The sequence below is a fragment of the Tiliqua scincoides genome, chromosome 2 (assembly GCF_035046505.1).
Source record: "Tiliqua scincoides isolate rTilSci1 chromosome 2, rTilSci1.hap2, whole genome shotgun sequence".
NCBI lineage: Eukaryota > Metazoa > Chordata > Lepidosauria > Squamata > Scincidae > Tiliqua > Tiliqua scincoides.
Window position 1 is genome coordinate 50,675,152 of NC_089822.1, and position 18,689 is coordinate 50,693,840.

Consider the following 18,689-nt stretch of genomic DNA (forward strand, 5'->3'; position numbering starts at 1 on the left):
ACAGTCTGCATGAAATTACCTTTCTAATGATATATAACATGATGGTATTATTCATTAATACAAAATTCCCAAAAGGTTTCCAAATTTTGGCCACTAGTGGTATCACACACATTCCCAGGGTGTCACCCGGTGCGGTCTGCACCCCACACACCCTAGTGACACCACTTATATTAATGTGATTCCAGATGTTAAACAAAGGGGTGCTGTAGAACAGTTCTGTACAACTTGTGGCCACCAAGAAGATGCTGTCCATTAGTCGTGCCTGGTGGTTTCCCAGGGGCTTGATAAATCTCCTGGTTGCTGCATGCTTGCACTGCAAGAGATTGTGAAACACCCGAGGGGCTGTCTTCTATGGCTGGGTGGCTGCATTAGTATAGCTGTACTATATGCAGAGTAAAAAGTCAACATGAAGCTGTAGCACATGAGAAAAGTGTAGACTACAACTGAGTCATAGCACTTCAAATGTGTCCTCTCATATATAATTCAGACAGATACTGTGGGGAAGTTCATATGCAAAACATGGTGATCAGAAAACACTTTTCTGGGAGTCTCATTGAACACAATGTGATTTATTTCTGAGTAGGCATGCATGGGATTGTACTGCAAGTCCTACATTTGCTGATCTGATAACACAGGCCAACACACATTTTGCTTCCTTAAACATTATACCAATTCCTGGGTATATCTGGGCTGCTGATTCCAAAAATGGCATCCGTTTTGCCCGACCATGTCTAGTTTTGGAGACACAGCATAGCCTCTTTAGTGAATGGTTCAAGCAGCTTCCTCATGAGGAAGCCTACACCATGGCATCACCACCATAAAGTTTGGGAAAAACTTTTCAGACCCTCAGTTTTGTAGGCTTGTGTAATGTATCCATCTACTTCAGTACTGTTTTCTCTGAATGAAAGTGAGTCTCCAGCCAAGGTCTTTTGCAGCTGTTAACCAACATCCTTCAACTGGTGGCCTTAGCAGTGACAATGAGGAGGCAAATGCTCTGGGGTGCCACGCCTGTGAAGGCAGCAGCACCATCCACACACCCCCACCTGCTCTCTGGAGTCCTTCTGAAGGCCATAGATGTCTTGCGCATTGTCCTCTGGCCCTCTGAAGTCTCAGGAGGGCTGCTAACATTACTTCTGCTTTTCAGATGAAAACCGGAAGTACAGGTCCAGCCTTGTTTTACATGGATTTTTTATACACTGATTTGATTCAACACGAATGTCCCCTGCAAATGAGAAGGAATGTGCTGGTCCCTGGAGAGGGGGAAAAATGCAACCCTTTAAAATCAGTTTAAAAAACTGCTTTTCACTGTTGCAGAGAGACAGTCATGCAAGTGATTACAGGTATAACCTAATTATCCAAAGATTCCACAGATTCTTCTGTCTCAAAGCTGATTAGAAGGGCCCTTTAAAATAAAGGAAAGCAGTCTAATAATGCCAGAGAGGGCAGCTGACAATATATGGGCTGACAATATATGGGCAGCTGACAATATATGGGCTGACAATCCATCAATCTTTCTCTCTGCAGGCTTCACTCCTCCCTTCCCCCTAAGCACGTGAAAGAAGGCTGAATGGCAGTGATTATCACCTTCTCCATTCTTTTCCCCTTGCTGGAGCTCCTCCTGAAGCAAGGGAATGCTGCCTCCTAGTGAAGCCTAAGCGCCTGGAGAGAGACTAATTGTCTCTGTGTGCATTACAAAGGTCAGCAAGACTGTTTTTAAATCATCAGAACAAAGAGACTTTGTTCTTTAAAGTGATTTGCTATAATGCATTTTTTGCCATCCATGTGAGTTCTTGGACCCCTAATGGGACTCATCCTGAAATGCTTAAAGGCCCTCCTGAGTTTTCAGAAAATTTTCAGACAACCAGAGGATATTGCTTAAGGCTTGGGAACGACTGTTAAAGAAGGGAACAGCAGTCTTCTGTGGAGGTGGCGTTCTGTGGTTCTGGCCCTGGAGCCAGGATCACAAATGGGTGTTAGAGGTTGAATTTTGGACCAGTGGCCTGTCTTAGATAATTTCTCCCCATTTCAGTTAATAGTCAGGAGGCTATTTCTGTTAAAACAGGTGATGTTCTGCTTACTGTGACAAAGAGCCACTTAGGAGGTTAGTATTTACCATCATAATCTAATTCCAGAATTGATTTTTCATTTGTAAGCCTGCTGCCCAGCCATTTAAATGGACAATTAAGTTTGTGCATTGAGGAATTTCTCAGGGAACTTCCTTCTGTAACCCCCAAGATCTTTCTATAACTGTTAGTTTACTTGCACAATATTTTTGAAGCTATTTTTGAAGTCATGTGATTACCAGCATGTAACAGACAGAGTTTCCACTGCATCAACAATTTGCTACATAGGCAATTTCCCCTTTACTTTCATATTTCCCCTTGTTTTTGTATCTTAAGTCTTCTTTCCTTACAAAATGTGTCATCTTAAAGTGGCAGCTGAAACATGTCCTCCTTAACTCAGCCATTGTATAGGACTTAGGTCATGAATAATATAAAGTGTAGGAGTCACTTTTAGCTATTTAATAACAATTTGTAAAGAACTTAAATATGAATTCTTAAGGGACATTATAGTAAAACAACATGAGGGGGAAAACACTACAATACTGAAAATGAAGGTGATCAGTCACTTTAAAGTCAGGTCACTTTTTATTTTAGGAAGGAAGGGAAGACTGCAGTACACCACCTAAGACCTCTCAAAAGTTAAGCCCCACTGAACATACTGGGTCTTATTTCTAAGTAAACATGATTGTAGTGTCAGTTGGCTAAAACTTTCTTGTATGGTACTTGATGGTGTTGGGTCTTTATACATAGTTCTAAGTGTACCCTTGAGAGAAGAAAGTGGATCTTTTCTGAAAAATCACAAATATGATCAGGCTGTCCAATAGTTTTCAGAGTCCTTAATTGTTTTTATAAGTTGAAACGTGATGACCTTAAAGTCCAAAGTATCAAATGCACACATTCCAAATCCCCCTCTTTATTTTTGAGATTACAGACAGCACTGAGTCCCCAAATGAGGAACCACTCCAGGAGAACCTTATATTAATTTTATTATCCCATATAATCCACAGGGCCTGCTTGGTCTTATTGACACTAACAAAAGTTTGCAAGTTATATCAGAAACTGCAACACCATCTCATGATACAAACAGGTTGACTTAGAGCACATAACTTACAAAAAAAACAACAACCAGGCATCATTACAATTGAACTGTACTTCAAATAGATGTGTGCTAAACAGGCTTTGTTTGAACAATTGTAAATGGATCCATGAATTTTTTAATACACATGTGGACTTTGTGTGTGCTTATTAACATCTACTGTTAATCCAATCATGTAGGTTTCAACTGTATGCAATTGAAAAGGCATTTTAAAGTAGTAGACTGCAAATTATGCAGTATGATACAAAGTGGTAGGGTGGAGCCAGCTGGCTGAAAAGTCAATGTCACAAATTCAGAACAGCGGAAAAATGGAGTTAGACTTATTAAACATTATCTTGTTACTAGAGGGGGGAAAAATCCAGCCAAAGTAAAATTCACACATTTTAAAAGATGCTATGGGTGTATGCAAGTACAGTCTTGGCAAATGGCAGCTATAACACATAAGGAACAAGTGGTACATAGACTCCGGTCCTTTGGTTATACCCTACTGTTGCTTGGAAATCCAGGAAAGCGGAAGTGGCATTTAGTCACATGAGGACTGTAGAAAACTACGTCTCTTATGCTGGTAAACTTGTATGTTGGAAAAATTCAGATAACCAACAGCCTCTTAACAAGATTACCTGATAAAGATTACTCAAATTTGGACTGGCTTTCAATGTGGCTGAGGTCTCTCAACTGGCCTGCTTACAAGTCACTTTAAAACTTTGTGAACAGATATGCTTTTACAAGATTCTTTTGTTATGTAGTTTTCCCATGGCTATAGCCGCTATGCGCTGCTTCCAACAATCTTCATTAATTTCAGTGGGGCTTGCATGGGGTTCTTGACTATGCCTCACTACCAAGAATGGAAGTTGTAGGTCAATTCAAGTCTAAATATGTTTTCATTTATAAAAACTGACCTAACTACACCCGTCCTCTTGAAAAGCATAAGTTTTAATGTAAGAAAGCAAATATAATCAGTATGTTTATTTACCACAAGCTGAAGTAGGAGACAAGCACGCTGTGCACAAAATTATTTCTGCAGGACTAACCACTAGAGTTCTGCGGTCTTCCCTGTGTCTAAAATACATCAGTGCTGTATTTTCTAAAAAATCACAAAAAAGTAATGAAGTCAACATTTCAACAACCTCAATAACTAATCAAATAAAGAAATTCAAGATTCATTTTCAGTGCTTCAAAGCTGAACCACTCAGTATTAGGGTAAATATATTCCTCCCTTTACACATCATCTGCATATAAACTTAAGACAAAGGTATGCTTCACTCTGAACATTAAAATATAGATAACCAATGTAATGAATGCATTTGGGGAGGGGATTGATATATCATCTACAATGCTAGCACAGAGTGAGGCAACTGTTTAATAGGACAGATCAATACAAAGACATCGTGAGATTATAAACCTTTGAGCTTAGTGGTATCCATATACTTGCAAAGCAAGCTTGTCTTTATTGTTTCTGAAATAAGCCTTATTCTCAAATTCAAAATACGTATTTTGATTTCAGTAGAACTTGTTTCCGTGAGGTTAAGTTTTTAATTGATGTGCTTGGTTGGGGTGGCACTGGGGTGTGTCAATTTTACTTGAATTTCTTGAAATCAGAGTAGAATGTGTGATCATACATACACACACTTAAGTATACAAACTTTTAATCAGATATGAGCCAACAGAACTGTGCCAATTATTAACCAAGATACCCCACAAACCGTGAAGTTTGTAAACCACTACACACAAGTGGTCCTCCAGATCAAAAACAGTAGCAGTCAAAACAAGGCAACCAGTTATTGTATTACACCCATGAAAAGCAGCATCCAACAATTGTTAATTTAGATGCTTAACCGCAGAACTGAATAAACTCAGATACTTTGCCAACATACCCTAAATTGTACAAGCAGTGCTTAATAAGCAAGTAATTTAGGTTATAAGCCTCAAATCACTAACGTCACTTGAGTACATTTGCCCTTTTGCTTGGTCATATTGAGTGGAACTGACTTAGATGATTTGCGAATCAGCCTGTTGATTTTTCAGTTCTTCAAGACAGCAGCAGCACCACAAGCTCAAAGACTCAAATAGCTTTGAGAGTTATGAGACAGTCTCCCTACTCATTTGATTTGAGAAGAAAAATGAAATAAACCACACCAACTCCTCAAGATACAGAAAGCTGGCTTCCCCAGAATTCTCAATCTAAAATTTGGTACTATAAACCAAAAAGATCCAAGAATGCTTCTGCAAGAAAGTGTGATAAGAATTTTCATAGCAAATCAAAACAGTGCAGTACAAGGCTTTGAGACTACAGTTAATCACATTTGCTTTTGTTTTTATTCCCACACCTTTCAAACTTAGAAATTGGATTGCCAACCACTTGTAGATGGACAATTTCAAAAGCATCATATAATGATTTTTTAAAGCATTGTTTCTCATGGTCTTATTAGCTTAAAAAAAATTAACCTTATATCTCTCAGAAGACAAACAGAAAGAAAACCCATATATAAACAAATAAAAAGCTGCCTTTTTCACAGCTTTGGGGAAGTTATGTTTTTCAACTGGGGGAGGGAAAGGTATTTAAAAATGTTCCACACATTTTATTGTACTGTAACTAGAAATTTGAAGAACAGTATTTTACAAACAAATAGTGAACTGGATGCCTTTTCTCAACAAGAGTTATGATCCAACACGAGTTGTGGTGGTTCTTTTGTCAGAGAAGAAACTTTTGAGAAGAAATACCTGCCCAATACTGACTACAAGAAGAATGATGGCTTCTCCTACTGACCAATAGGCCACCCGCGTATTTAGATCTTCTGCTCTGCTGCGGCCTTGTGCTTCTCTCAACCGAAAATGAGTCTGGTGATCAACAACTGATTTTAAAGCTTCATGAATTGAAACACATGCTGATTCCATCTAGATACAGAAAGAGAAGAAACAAACAATGATTTTCTAAAAAAAAAAATATGAGATTTTCTAAAGCAGCCAATATGACTGCACAATGTCCTCACCTAACTGTATGTAATGTTTTGATTCAATATTAAGATAGAAGACCTTCAGAACATGTCAAAATAAAGCATCATACTCAGTTGTGGGGTATAGGTGGCACACCATTTTGTGAATGGGAACCATTTCTTGGATGGCACTAAGACATTTGGTAGGAGTGGCTTTTCTTAGGCCAATGACACTCTTTTCCAATTGCTCAACGTCTTCTTTTATACGTCAGAATATATCAACCCCTGAAATTTGCTTTGAATGCTTCATCTCAAAAAGGACATAGTGGAAATGGAAAAGGTACAAAAGAGAGCAACTAAAATGATTACTGGGTGGGGCACCTTCCTTATGAGGAAAAGCTACAGCGCTTGGGCCTCTTCAGTCTAGAAAAGAGGCGCCTGAGGGGGGACATGTTTGAGACAGGAAGGATAGAGTGGATAGAGAGAAGCTCTTTACACTCTCACATAACACCAGAACCAGGGAACACCCACTAAAATTGAGTGTTGGGAGAGTTAGGACAGACAAAAGAAAATATTTCTTTATTCAGTGTGTGGTTGGTCTGTGGAACTCCTTGCCACAGGATGTGGTGACGGCATCTGGCCCAGATGCCTTTAAAAGGGAATTGGACAAATTTCTGGAGGAAAAATCCATCACGGGTTACAAGCCATGACGTGTATGTGCAACCTCCTGATGTCAGATGCAAGAGAGGGCACCAGGATGCAGGTCTCTTGTTGTCTTGTGTGCTCCCTGGGGCATATGGTGGGCCACTGTGAGGTACAGGAAACTGGACTAGATGGGCCTATGGACTGATCCAGCGGGGCTGTTCTTAGATTCTTCTGGCACAAAACAACCAAACCTGAAGGCATTTATAAAATTATTGCTAATTCCCCAGGTCTCCCAATACTGGATCAGGTCAAAATCCCTTCTAGTTAACCATCCTGTTTTCTCACAGTGGCCCACCAGCAGCTTCTAGGAACCTCACAAGCAGCAGAGAAAGGCATATTTCACCCACCATTGCTCCTCTGCAATGGGCATTCAGAAGCATATTGTCACTGAATCTGGAAGAAACACAGTTATGTTTAATAGCCATTAACAGACCTGTCCTCCATGAATTTGTTCAATACCCTTCTAAAGCCTTCTGAACTAGTGGCCATCACTACATCTTGCCAAAATTAATTCCACATAATTCATCATGCACTGCGTGAAGTAGCATCTCTTTTTGTCCTACTGTAATTTCCTTTATCTCTTTTTAAATATTGATGTTACACTGCCTACATGCCACTCCTCTGGTAGCTTATTCAAAGGAGGAGTTATATACTTGTTAGAAAATCAGCAATTTCACATGTTCCTTAAGAATTCTTGATTGGACCCAGAGATTTGTTTTTAATTTGTCAGTATGCTCTGGAACAGTAGTGCTAACAGTTTATTAGCACCAGGACCCACTTTTTAGAAGGAGAATCTGTCAGGACCCACCTGAAGTGAGGTCATGACCAGAAGCGACATCATCAAGCAGGAAAATTTTTAGCAATCCAGGACTGCAATTCTACCCACATTCACCCAAGAGAAAGTCCCATTTACTATCACTGTTAAAAGCATATACATAGTAGCCTGTTAAAAGTACAGATGCTGTACAATTCCCCATATGCAGTCACATATCATGGTAGCATAAAGTCTAAAATATTAAAATGAATGGGGACCTGAAATTGGCATGCAACCCACCTGGTGGATCCCGACCCACAGTTTGAGAAACTTTGCCCTAGAACCTAGTCTCATGGTACTTCTATACAACATGGTCCTTCAGAATCCCTCCCCAAAGTCAGATTAGGCATGGGAATCTGCCCTACGTCTTCTGTAATGACGACAGATGCAAACAATTCATTCTACTTCTCTGCAATCTCCCTATCCTTTTCACTCCCTCATATGTTTCCCTGGCAGATTTTCTGATTCTGATGTAAAGAAGTTTTTATTGTTTACTTTGACTTTTTAACTATATATTCCTCATATTCTTCTTCTGCATTCCTTATTATCTACATTTATTTTGACAAGAGTTGGCGTTCCTTTTGTTCTCCTTATTTGGCCAAGATTTCTATTTACTGAAGGAATCCTTCCTGCCTTTTATAGCTTCCTTGACTCCACGTGTGAGCCATGCTGGCATTCTCCTGGAACTGGTGGTAACTTTCCCACTCTGTGGGATACATTCTAGCTGTTATTGTGGTTTTAAACAACCTCAGTACACTCTGAAGAGATCCAATTCACTTGACTTTCTCTTTCAATTTCCTTTATTACTAGCCCCTGCATTTTTGAGTAGTCCTCCCAAACTGAAGCAAATAACTTTAAAATCTGCAGATATCCATAATTGGTTTTTTAAATTCTTGGGTTTTGCAAGATATCACTTAAAGCAACTCTACCTGAGTAAGTGCAGTGACCCTGTTTTCACTAGGAAAGAGAGGAGGATCGTCTCCAACTTGAAAGTCGAAATACACTGTTTTGTGTGTGAAGGTAGAAAATTCATTGCTGAAACAGAATTTGTATGTTCCATTTCTGGAAGCAGTAAAGGTAAAACTATCATACTGTTTCTTCATCTCTTTATACAACACAATGCCATCTGGATCCTCTAAGCGGCAGTCAACATCATAGTGTCCTCCAGTGATCACCTGTGGAACAAAAAAAAATGGTACTTGAGCCAGCAGAAAGTCAGTATCACAATTCCTGGTAAATAAGGTAAGCATATCTACAGAACAGGGAGAAAAGCTCTAAGTTAAGCATAGCTGACTCACTGAAAACAACTACAGAAGGGAAGATAAAGTGAATTTACCTGTACCCAGCAGATGATTACTGTATTTCTTATGGCTGCATTAAATTACAGAAGAAAAACTGAAAATATTAAGGCTGCAATCCTAACCTCACTTTCCTAGGAGTAAGTTCCATTGAACACAATAGGCCTTACTTCTGAATAGACCTGCTCAGGATTGTGCCCTTGGTTACAGTTACATTTGAATAAGTTGCTTTCATTGAATTTCTTTCCTAAATTATGAAGTTTCAATATGACAGAGGTCCCAAACAGCCTGATCTTACATACTTGTAGTATAGGTTGTATTGTTACAGGCACCATCGCTGTTAGTCACTAGCACTATTAAAAATTTCCTTTTTAACATTTTACTAGTATGCCATGCCTTGAACACCAGTGTGCTGGCATATGAAAATTTCATATTAGCTTTTTTATAAAAAAAAACCTATTAAATCAAGAAAAAGGTTGCATTAATCTTATTTTTAAAAAAAGCAAAAGAGACACTTGTAGCCCCTGGTGCTATGAGGACATAGCACCCTTATTTTGAGGGTGCCCTGACACACGTGCCTGACTCAGAGCTCATGCCATAGCCAAAATTTGTGACTCAAAGTTGCAAATCCAATTCAAATGACAACATTTTTCCTTGTTCAGGCCTTCCTGTGTTGCACCACCCCCATCTGGTTTACATGGAGAGGGCTTTTGGAAATTTCCAACCAGTTATCCCTTGCTCAGAATCAACTTACCTGTCCTTGCAGGACAGAGCTGTCATGCCCAGTCATTTTGGCTCCTGATGCAGTCAAAGGCCCTTTCCAGTCACCTGCAGAGCTTAGTCATATGCAAAGCTCTTGCAAGAAGGGATACTTCACTCAAATCTTACCTGGGAGGGAAGACATCACCTTTCCTCCAAATCTCCTAAACCCTAACCAGTTCCCTAAACAAAAGAATTACCCTACTAAGCCCATGAAATACAGAAGGTGGCCACTGAAAGCAATCCACGCACAAAAGTCTAGGCAAGATAGAGTCTAAAAGCGAAAAGGAATTTCATGTTGGCCTATGGACAGAAAACACAGTAAGAGGTCTGCCCATAGCCTCCCCCCCAGAAAAGTGTGTATTCTCCTTCCACCGAACTTGGTGTGCTGGAGGATTACCTATTTATGCTATACTCTCATCTCCCATCGCCTGAATACTGTATTAAGAAACTCTGTACGTAAGTACCTGTATGCATCTCATGAGCAACCCAGGACAGGTAACCAACAGCTTTGCTCTTTTTTCTGCTCCCTTTCTTGTTCCTTCCTTCACATGCCTCCCCCTCTGAATTGGACAAGCTGTCACTCAGTAGCAGCTCCCTTGTGAACCTTCCCCTGAGAGAGTGCTCACTGCCCCCTTGCTTCTCTTAAACCACACAGTCTAATGCCTCTTGATTTTGCCTAGTAAATGCTTTTTGTTGCTCTTTTGGAATTTTTTTTTCTTAAATGGAAGCTCACTGAAGCTTGACTACCTAGTGTCACAGCTCTTCTTTACATCAACATTCCTGAGACACTGTTAGAGCAGATAAAGGAAAGCAGCCCCAGTATAATTGTTGGACCTTCTCAGTAGTGGCACCAACACTATGGAATTCCCTCCCCCTTGATTTACAAACTGCTCCCTTTCTTTTAAAACTTTCAGGCAAGGCCTGAAAACATTTCTTTTTAGACAAGACTTCTGAGTTCTTGGCTTTTTTAACATTAACATCTCCTAACACTTTTTAACATCCGGTCACAGGCTTGAGGCCTTTTATAAACTGCTACTGTTTTTTAAGATGTTTGCTGTCAATGTGTTTTTATCTTGTTTTTAAGTCATGTTTTTAATTGTGTTCTTATTAATTATTGTTGTAAGCCGCCTTGGGTCCCTTCAGGGAGAAAGGCAAGGAATAAATGAAGTAAACAAATAAAATACAAATAATTGTATACCTTGTATAATTGTACCTGGTATAATTGTATACCAGGCACCCCCTGGTATAATTGTAGCCCCTGGTGTTATGAGGAGAGGTGCAGGCAGGGGTTATCCCCCACCCCCTATGCACAGGCATACTGACACCAGTTTAGTGTTTGTTTCCCCTATCTCTTTGAAGAGTCTTTCTTTTTCAGTCCAGGGTGTGAGTTACTTCTTTGAAAGTGTATTTCTTAGATCAGTGTTTCTCAGCCAGTGGTATAGGAACCACCAGCTACTTGAGGTGGTGCCTGGTGGCACTTGTGGGGACCCCTGGACACCTGCCACCCGGCAGCGAGACCAGGCAAAACAAATGACAAAACAGCAGTAGGAGGCTTGGTGAGCAGAGTTCAAAGCATGCTTTTCCACACACAAAAAAGTCCTCCCATCCACCCTGAGCCTCTTACTGGTGTTTGTGATGTCATATCTGGCCTACCAACCCAGAAGTAACTGGCAATGATGTCATTGCCAGTTATTTCTGGTGGTACTTCAAACAGGTGGACCATGTAAAGTGGTATGGCAGAAGAAAAACGTTGAGGAACACTGTCTTAGATCACTGTCTCTAGGAACCTAAAGCAGGCATTTTCAACCACTGTGCCGTTGCACACTGGTGACTTGTGAATATGTAGGTGTACCGCAGGAGTTTGGGGAGAGTCATTTATTAGTAGGGCCATTGGGAGATGTGAGCCCCTCACTGGCAGCATGGTGCGCCTTGTCAATGGTCAAAAAGTGGATGGTGTGCCTTTACAATTTTAGTACCTTGTCAGTGTGCCACGAGACAAAAACGGTTGAAAAATCACTGGCCTAGTCTTGCTTCCAGACTCCCTTTAGTATGAGCCCCTTAATCATTCCATCAGGTGGGTAAAAGTACAAACAATGGAAAACTATGTGGCTTCCCTTTTTGACTGACTGATATATTGGTTAAGAGCACTATACAACAGGGAGCGACATCCCCCTCCCATGGATGATTTCTAGATGAATAGAATTGGCTTAGAACACTCTTTACAATTTGCCTCTCACCTAGAGAGAGTGCCAATGCAGTCATCTCAGCTTGATTTCCCACTTTTTTAGCTTAGAAGACACAGTTCTCCATTCAGTGCACCCTCTTTCACCCTCCTTTTCTCCTGGGTAATTTCTGAATTCCTTAGCGAGGAACCCACCTTCCCCGTCTTGATCTCCATTTTGCACTTGCACATTACCTTCTCCTTTTTAAGAAGTTGGGCATTCCCCTGCACTCATATTCTACCTAGTAACTGATGTCAGCTTTTAGTAGTTTGAAAATTAGATACTGATAGCTTTTAAATCACTACTTGTTTACTGCAGTTTACTCTGTCTATGAGTTAGGTTGGTCACGGATACATTCAATGTTGTTCAAGTTGGGATTAACTGACAGCACATTTAGTTTATTTATGATTTTCTTCTTTTTACATTATATTTTAAACATTCTACTTAACAACATTGTTTTAATCTCTTAAAGCCAATCCATCATGTCCTGGCTACAATACCACTTTTCTGCAAAGTGGCATCAAGAAGAGAGACAGAAAAGGGGTGCTTAATGGTGCTCCAGCAAGTGTCCTCCTACCCACTTCTCCACCACCACCACCACAAAGGTTTCAAACACTTGCTTCCAGCACAAATACAGGAACAAAGGTCTGTCTGGAAGGGGAAGAAAAAGAATGGGGAAGAAAAAGTCTGAGGAAGGGGTGGATCATGGCAGTAAGTCGATTATAAAATAACTCTTTCCCCTCCACAACATCTTCACTGCAGCTCGCCTCTCAGCTGCTTTGCTGAAAAGCACAATCTAGTATGTTAAATGCCATGTGACCGTGAAGTATGTAGTTGTAGGTGGAAAGACTCAAGTCAACATTAGGAAAAATGCAGAGTAAGTAAGTTAAATAATATCAGAATTTTACCCTTCAGACTTTTCAATTTATCGCTACCTGGGTTATGTTCATGGCAATCCATATGTAATCTGCCTGGCCCCAGCTGCACATTTCCACTGCAAGGACAAGAGCAGTAACTGTCCCTACTTTCAAATCTATCAACAGCATATGACTCAATTCCTGGACTACTTCACCACTCTGGGTAGATTACACAACTCACTTTTGCACCATCCATCCTCAGTACCATTAAAAACCTGTGAAATTTCTTACTTTTGGAGAAATCACATTTCAAATCCTCACTATTTTACGTCTGCAACTTGCTTTCCTAAACATTGTTACCATGAAACGTTAACTGAGTTTCAGTGGAGTACGTCTGTTTTATGTGGATAATGATCTCATATTGCTCAATTCAAGAGCAGTAGCATGGAATGCACAATGCAGAGAACCGCGATGCCATCAGGCTAACAGTGCATTCCTATGCATGCTTCTCTGCATGCTTCTCTGAACAGAGGGCTTACTCCCAGATAAGAGTGCATAGGAGTACAGTTTTCCGATAAGATGACAAAATGAGAAAACAACAATCTAGTGTTGCCAAATGGAACAGCACCATAATGGTGATGCTCAACATGATTGCATAAGTAGTGCTTCCTTTGTTTCAGTTTAACAATAAGATGATTCACCCTTCAAGTTGGGCGGCAAAGGCATTCTTTTGACGCTTTAAACCACACCTGGCAAAAGCCTTTTAGTAACACACAACTTGACAAGCAGAGACTAAAAACCATCTGGATTGGTATCACACAGAAAACATTACTAAGGCTACATATAAGGTGAGTTCACTTTTTTCTACCATTACCTTTCAGAAAAGTGGACAATAGTGATACCCAGTTGAATGTGTGCCCCCTTTCTAGAGCAGGGGTGCCCAAACCCCGGCCCTGGGGCCACATGCGGCCCTCGACGCCTCTCAATGCGGCCCTCAGGGAGCCCCCAGTCTCCAATGAGTCTCTGGCCCTCCAGAGATTTGTTGAAGCCCACACTGGCCCGACGCAACTGCTCTCAGCGTGAGACCTCTTCTGTGAGCTGTGGGATGAGGGCTTCCTCCACTGCTTGCTGTTTCACGCCTGTGATGCAGTAGTGGCAGCAAAGGAAAGGCCAGCCTTGCTTTGTGCAAGGCCTTTTATAGGCCTTGAGCTATTGCAAGACCTTCATTCATTCATTTAAGTTCATCTTTAATATATTCATTTATGTAAACTTATGTAAATTTATTCAAATTTTAAATGTAAATTAATTATTTTTTTTCCCTGGCCCCCGACACAGTGTCAGAGAGATGATGTGGCCCTCCTGCCAAAAACTTTGGACACCCCTGTTCTAGAGGATTAAATACAATGAGATGTTTTAATTGGGCTGTATGAATAACACTACTGGCCATATACATTTTTTCAGGTAAGTCAAACTGAGGAATTTAGAATTAACATTTTCTTTCCCATATATTGCATATGTTTCAAGACAGATCAGATCTTGGTTTGACATTAAAAGCAACCTGCTACTATTGAATGATGAACAATATTTTCTGAAACAACCCACTAACAAACATTCAGCAAGAATCACATGGTAACAGTTATGCTGGATTAAGCTAAAATACATGGACATTCAAATAGCAATAGCCAAGGGTATCTTAGAGAGTTCTGAGATCACTGCAGGATTCTTGACAGTGACCTGTACAAAGCAGTTAATGGGATAGTTCTCTATCCATAAGCATTTCTGCTTACATGTTTAAAGAGTCCTGAAATGCACACATATACACATGCACCTGTAAGCAATATATCTTCCAAATTTCAAACAAATTTTAAGAATTATTTCAAACAAATAGCACCACAAGATGAATAAAGAAAATACAAAGGCAGTGCTAGGAATACTGATGATGGAGGAGTACAGGAATGAGAATATAAAGCAACATCTCAATGTGAAACGTACTGATACACACACTGCATATTGGGTTATCCTTTACTCCTCCAACAGCTCACTGCATTTACAAGGTTAAGAGCTAAACAGTGTCTAAAACAGTGGTTCCCCACCATTAGGAGCCTGTGGACCACTGAGGCAAAAATTGGAATAGTCGTGGCATGCAATGCCAGTTGTTTGCGGTCTCCTCTCTCTCTCTAGTGGTCCATGCAGAAGCATCTCCCAAGTGAGCACTCCCCCATGGACCACCAGAGGGTGGAGAATGGACCATCCACAGCTGGACCACCTTCAGTGTTTTCACCCTTACTGGTGGTCCGTGGAGAAGCATCTCCCAAGTGAACATTCCCCACAGACTACCAGAGAAGGTGGAGAATGAAATACCCGCAGCTGGCACTTCAGTCGACAGTCCATTCTCCACTCTCTGATGGTCCGTGAGGGAGCGCTTGCTCCAGCAAGACACTGGAAGGGATAAAAAGTCATTTTTTTCCTGAGGTCTCGTAGACCACTTCTCAGGGTCTTGTGGACCATCTGTAGTCCACAAACCAGAGACTGGGAACCAGTGGTCTACAAGGATTATTTCTCCCACCTTTTCGATACTACTTTTGGGAATGAGAAAAGAGCTATACACCACAATGGAACCCCGCCAAGAGCACCTAGCGACACTATTATGCACATCCCAATCACTGCAAGCACACCATTTCACTTTCACAATTATCTTGCAGAGTAGATTACTTTTCTTCCTCCGCACACACCATTACAGAAGGTGGAACAATGTACTGGGAGTGGAGGGGGAAACACATGGGTGGATAGGGCCAGCTCAGAAGCATTGCCCAAAGAAGCCCACTATTCTCCACCTGAATTCAGCAGTTATTCCAGATTAATCAAGACACACAGGCACCCACTCCCTCCTCTCCCAACCAGGTATGTTTACACCAGGGATGTGGTGGGTGGGGAGGCAGAGCCTTTCCACTGGAGTCCTTTGAAAAGTGCCGCTGCTGTGTGATGCACCCATGCCCCCCCACCATCACATCTCTCTGCGTGTGGGTTGTGAGCGCCTCACAAGGCAGCAGAGCTTTTCGAACAACTCTGGTGGGGAGGCTCTGCCTCACCTGTCTCCCCATCGACCACATGTCCCTGCTGTGGGTTGCAAGTGCTTGAGCACCTCACACGGCAGAGGCGCTTTTTGAAGGGCTCAGGTGGGGAGGCTCTGCCTCACCCACCTCCCCAACCAGCCCACTTCCCTGCATGGGGGTTATGAGTGCTTGAGTGCCTCACACAGCATTGGCACTTTTCAAAGGACTTGGGTGAGAGGCTCTGCCTCACCTGCCTCCCCACCCACCCCAAATCCCTGCACGTGGGTTGTGAGTGCTTGAGCGCTCCAGTGGGACTCCAGTGGGGAAGCTCTGCCTCACCTGCCTCCCCACCCAGCCCTCGTCCCTGGTGCACACCCAGAAGGCGCTGAAGGCCAGACGATGCCCTCACCTGGAACTCCAGCGTGCACTTGGTGCCCTGCGCGATCTCCTCATAGAAGCACTGCTTGGCGTTGTCCGGCAGCTCGAAGGTGATCTCCGCAGCGTGCACGGCGCAGCCCAGGCGCAGCAGCAGCAGCAGCAACGCCGACAGGCCCTGCCAGCCCCTCAGCAGCATTGCCCTGACCGGGACTCAACCGCCAAGCCCTGGGAGGGAGAAAGAAGCGGGGGGGGGGGTGAGATGCGAGCGAGGAAGGGCGCGAGAGGCTCTGGGGACGCCCGGCACGCACAGGTAAGTCTCAGGCTGGAGCTCACCTTCGAAAGACCCGGATGTGGACGACGTCAGCAAAAGCCGGTCTCAACCGGCGGCGTGGCCAAGGGGAGAAACAAGTAAACGGACCCGACGACCCGGAAGCGCTCGTATACGCACAGAGACGACTTCCGGGTGAGTTGTAATTTGCAGACGTGGACCTGACGGGGAGAAGCGAGGGAGTGGGAGGGGGCGTGGCTAAGACAATGAGATGGGCGGGGCTCCGCAGTCTCTAGGCTGCGTTGTGTTGCGCTGCTCCCGCGAGGGGGTTTTCAGGCGAGGCGCTGATTGGACGTTGCTAGGCGACGGCTGTTAACGGCTCGTGGTGGCGGCCGTTAGGTCCTCGTTGTGGGGGAGGGGCGGGAAGGAGGAAGGCGTTGGCAGTGCGTTGCTGTATGCAGAGGGAAGGGCAGTTGGCTCAACAGGATTGCACCGTCTAGGAAAGATGGGGAGAATGCACACGTGTCCACACCAGGGACCTGCAGTGGGGGGGAGGAGGCAAGTGAGGCAGAGCGTCCCCACCAGAGTCCTTTGAAAAGTGCCGCCGCGGTGTGAGGCACCCAAGCACCCACGCGCACAGCTTGGAGCTCAGTCCTTTTCAAAGGGCTCCGGTGGGGAGGCTCTGCCTCACCATACAGTGGCGGCATTTTTCAAAGGACTCCAGTGGGGAGGCTCTGCCTCACCTGCCTCACCTCACAGTGGCGGTGCTTTTCAAAGGACTCCAGTGGGGAGGCTCTGCCTCACTTCACACAGTGGTGGTGCTTTTCAAAGGACTCCAGTGGAGAGGCTCTGCCTCACCTGCCTCACTTCACACAATGGTGGTGCTTTTCAAAGGACTCCAGTGGAGAGGCTCTGCTTCACCTGCCTCACCTCACACAGTGGCGCTGCTTTTCAAAGGACTCCAGTGGAGAGGCTCTGCCTCACCTGCCTCACTTCACACAGTGGTGGTGCTTTTCAAAAGACTACAGTGGAGAGGCTCTGCCTCACCTGCCTCCCCAGCCACTGCACGTCTCTGCTGTGGACGTGTATTAATGACAATGGCAAGACAAAATCTTTCCATCTCTGAATAATTTTTGTTTCCCTCCTCAGAAAATTGGCAAGGTTTTGTTACCGACATCAGTAACATAGACATTCCTGAAAACATGTCTTCATTTTAGAGTTGCACTAAGAACTGTTTGGGCCTATTAGCCATGCTCTATGAAGATTTTCATTTCGCAACGTTTCGCCCACAACTGTGTTGGGCGTTTTCAAGTGTTATGTGTAAAAAAGTTGAGTTTGACTGAGGAGGACCTGAGGGAAAACTGCTGCAGGAGAGGAGGCTGCAGTACCCGTAGAGGGAAGATAGAGGCTGCTGCGTGCAGAGGCCTATAAAAGGGGTTGCACAAGACTGGGCTTGTATAGACCACCAGGGAAGCCTTGCTGAGAGGAGCTTCAAGACTGAGCTGGGAGAGACCATGCTGCTGAGAGCTGAAACCTGAGCTGAGGAGAGAGTTGCAGCAAGGAGCCCCTGGAAGAGCCACACAGAGAACCAGGGAGCAATCACCCAACCCCTTTGCCTCAAGTCCTGCTGCCTCCTGCCTGCATAGTGCCTGCCTGCCTCAGGTCCTCAGGGAATTTGGAACTAGGTTGTGTTTTCATTTGGTTAAGGTTCCATTCCAAACAATAAAGGCCTTAAACCTTTCGTTGGTGTCAGTAGTCTCTTTGGTCCTGCATAACACAAAGGAACTCCACAGGCAAGAACCACAGACCGTTCGTCTCATCCCAGAGCAACTGACAATAACTATCCACTGATCTTGTTCACTGTGTGTTCCTGGAAGGACTGCAGGTGGAGCCTGTATATCCACAGATTTTGCCCAACCTGAGGCCTCTGAAGGTGACCAGAGCTGTTCACCAGTCATCTCCTGATGCTCTTTTGAGGTCCTTGGAGGCCGCATGTGGCCTCTACAGGCCTCAGAATGACCACCGGAGGTCCTAGAAGGGCACTTCTCAGCTGTAAACTGGAAGTTCCCTTCTAGGACCTTCAGTGGTCATTGTGAGGCCCATAGAGGCCATGCGCAGCCTCTAAAGGCTCTGAACGGCTCTGGATGCATTCAGACAGTTTTTGGCTGGAAACCAAAACCAGGATAAGCTGACGCGCACTGTTCAGGATTGGGCCCTCAGTATCAGTACCAAAGGGGATT

The 18,689-nt window shown here is 43.3% G+C and overlaps 1 protein-coding gene across 1 annotated transcript; it reads right to left on the reverse strand.

Annotated features, from left to right (window-relative positions):
- Nucleotides 1-3,032: 3,032 nt before the first annotated feature.
- On the reverse strand, nt 3,033-16,615 carry TMED7 (transmembrane p24 trafficking protein 7). The gene is made up of 4 exons (XM_066613815.1): nt 16,515-16,615; nt 16,213-16,406; nt 8,541-8,786; nt 3,033-6,054 (listed from the first exon to the last, which is right to left on the reverse strand). Exons 2-4 carry the CDS (start codon nt 16,375-16,377, stop codon nt 5,818-5,820), a joined length of 648 nt encoding a protein of 215 aa, XP_066469912.1. The 5' UTR covers nt 16,378-16,406; nt 16,515-16,615; the 3' UTR covers nt 3,033-5,817.
- Between the last annotated feature and the right edge of the window lie 2,074 nt (nt 16,616-18,689).

Bases quoted from the DNA above. Each gene is read 5' to 3' on its own strand.
- TMED7 (XM_066613815.1), bottom strand. From the start codon at position 16,377: ATGCTGCTGAGGGGCTGGCAGGGCCTGTCGGCGTTGCTGCTGCTGCTG. The intron at 8,787-16,212 runs GTGAGGGCATCG...TTTGTTCCACAG, and splicing joins AGTGCACGCTGGAGTTCCAG to GTGATCACTGGAGGACACTA. The intron at 6,055-8,540 runs GTAGAGTTGCTT...TTCTGTATCTAG, and splicing joins GGGTCACTGCACTTACTCAG to ATGGAATCAGCATGTGTTTC.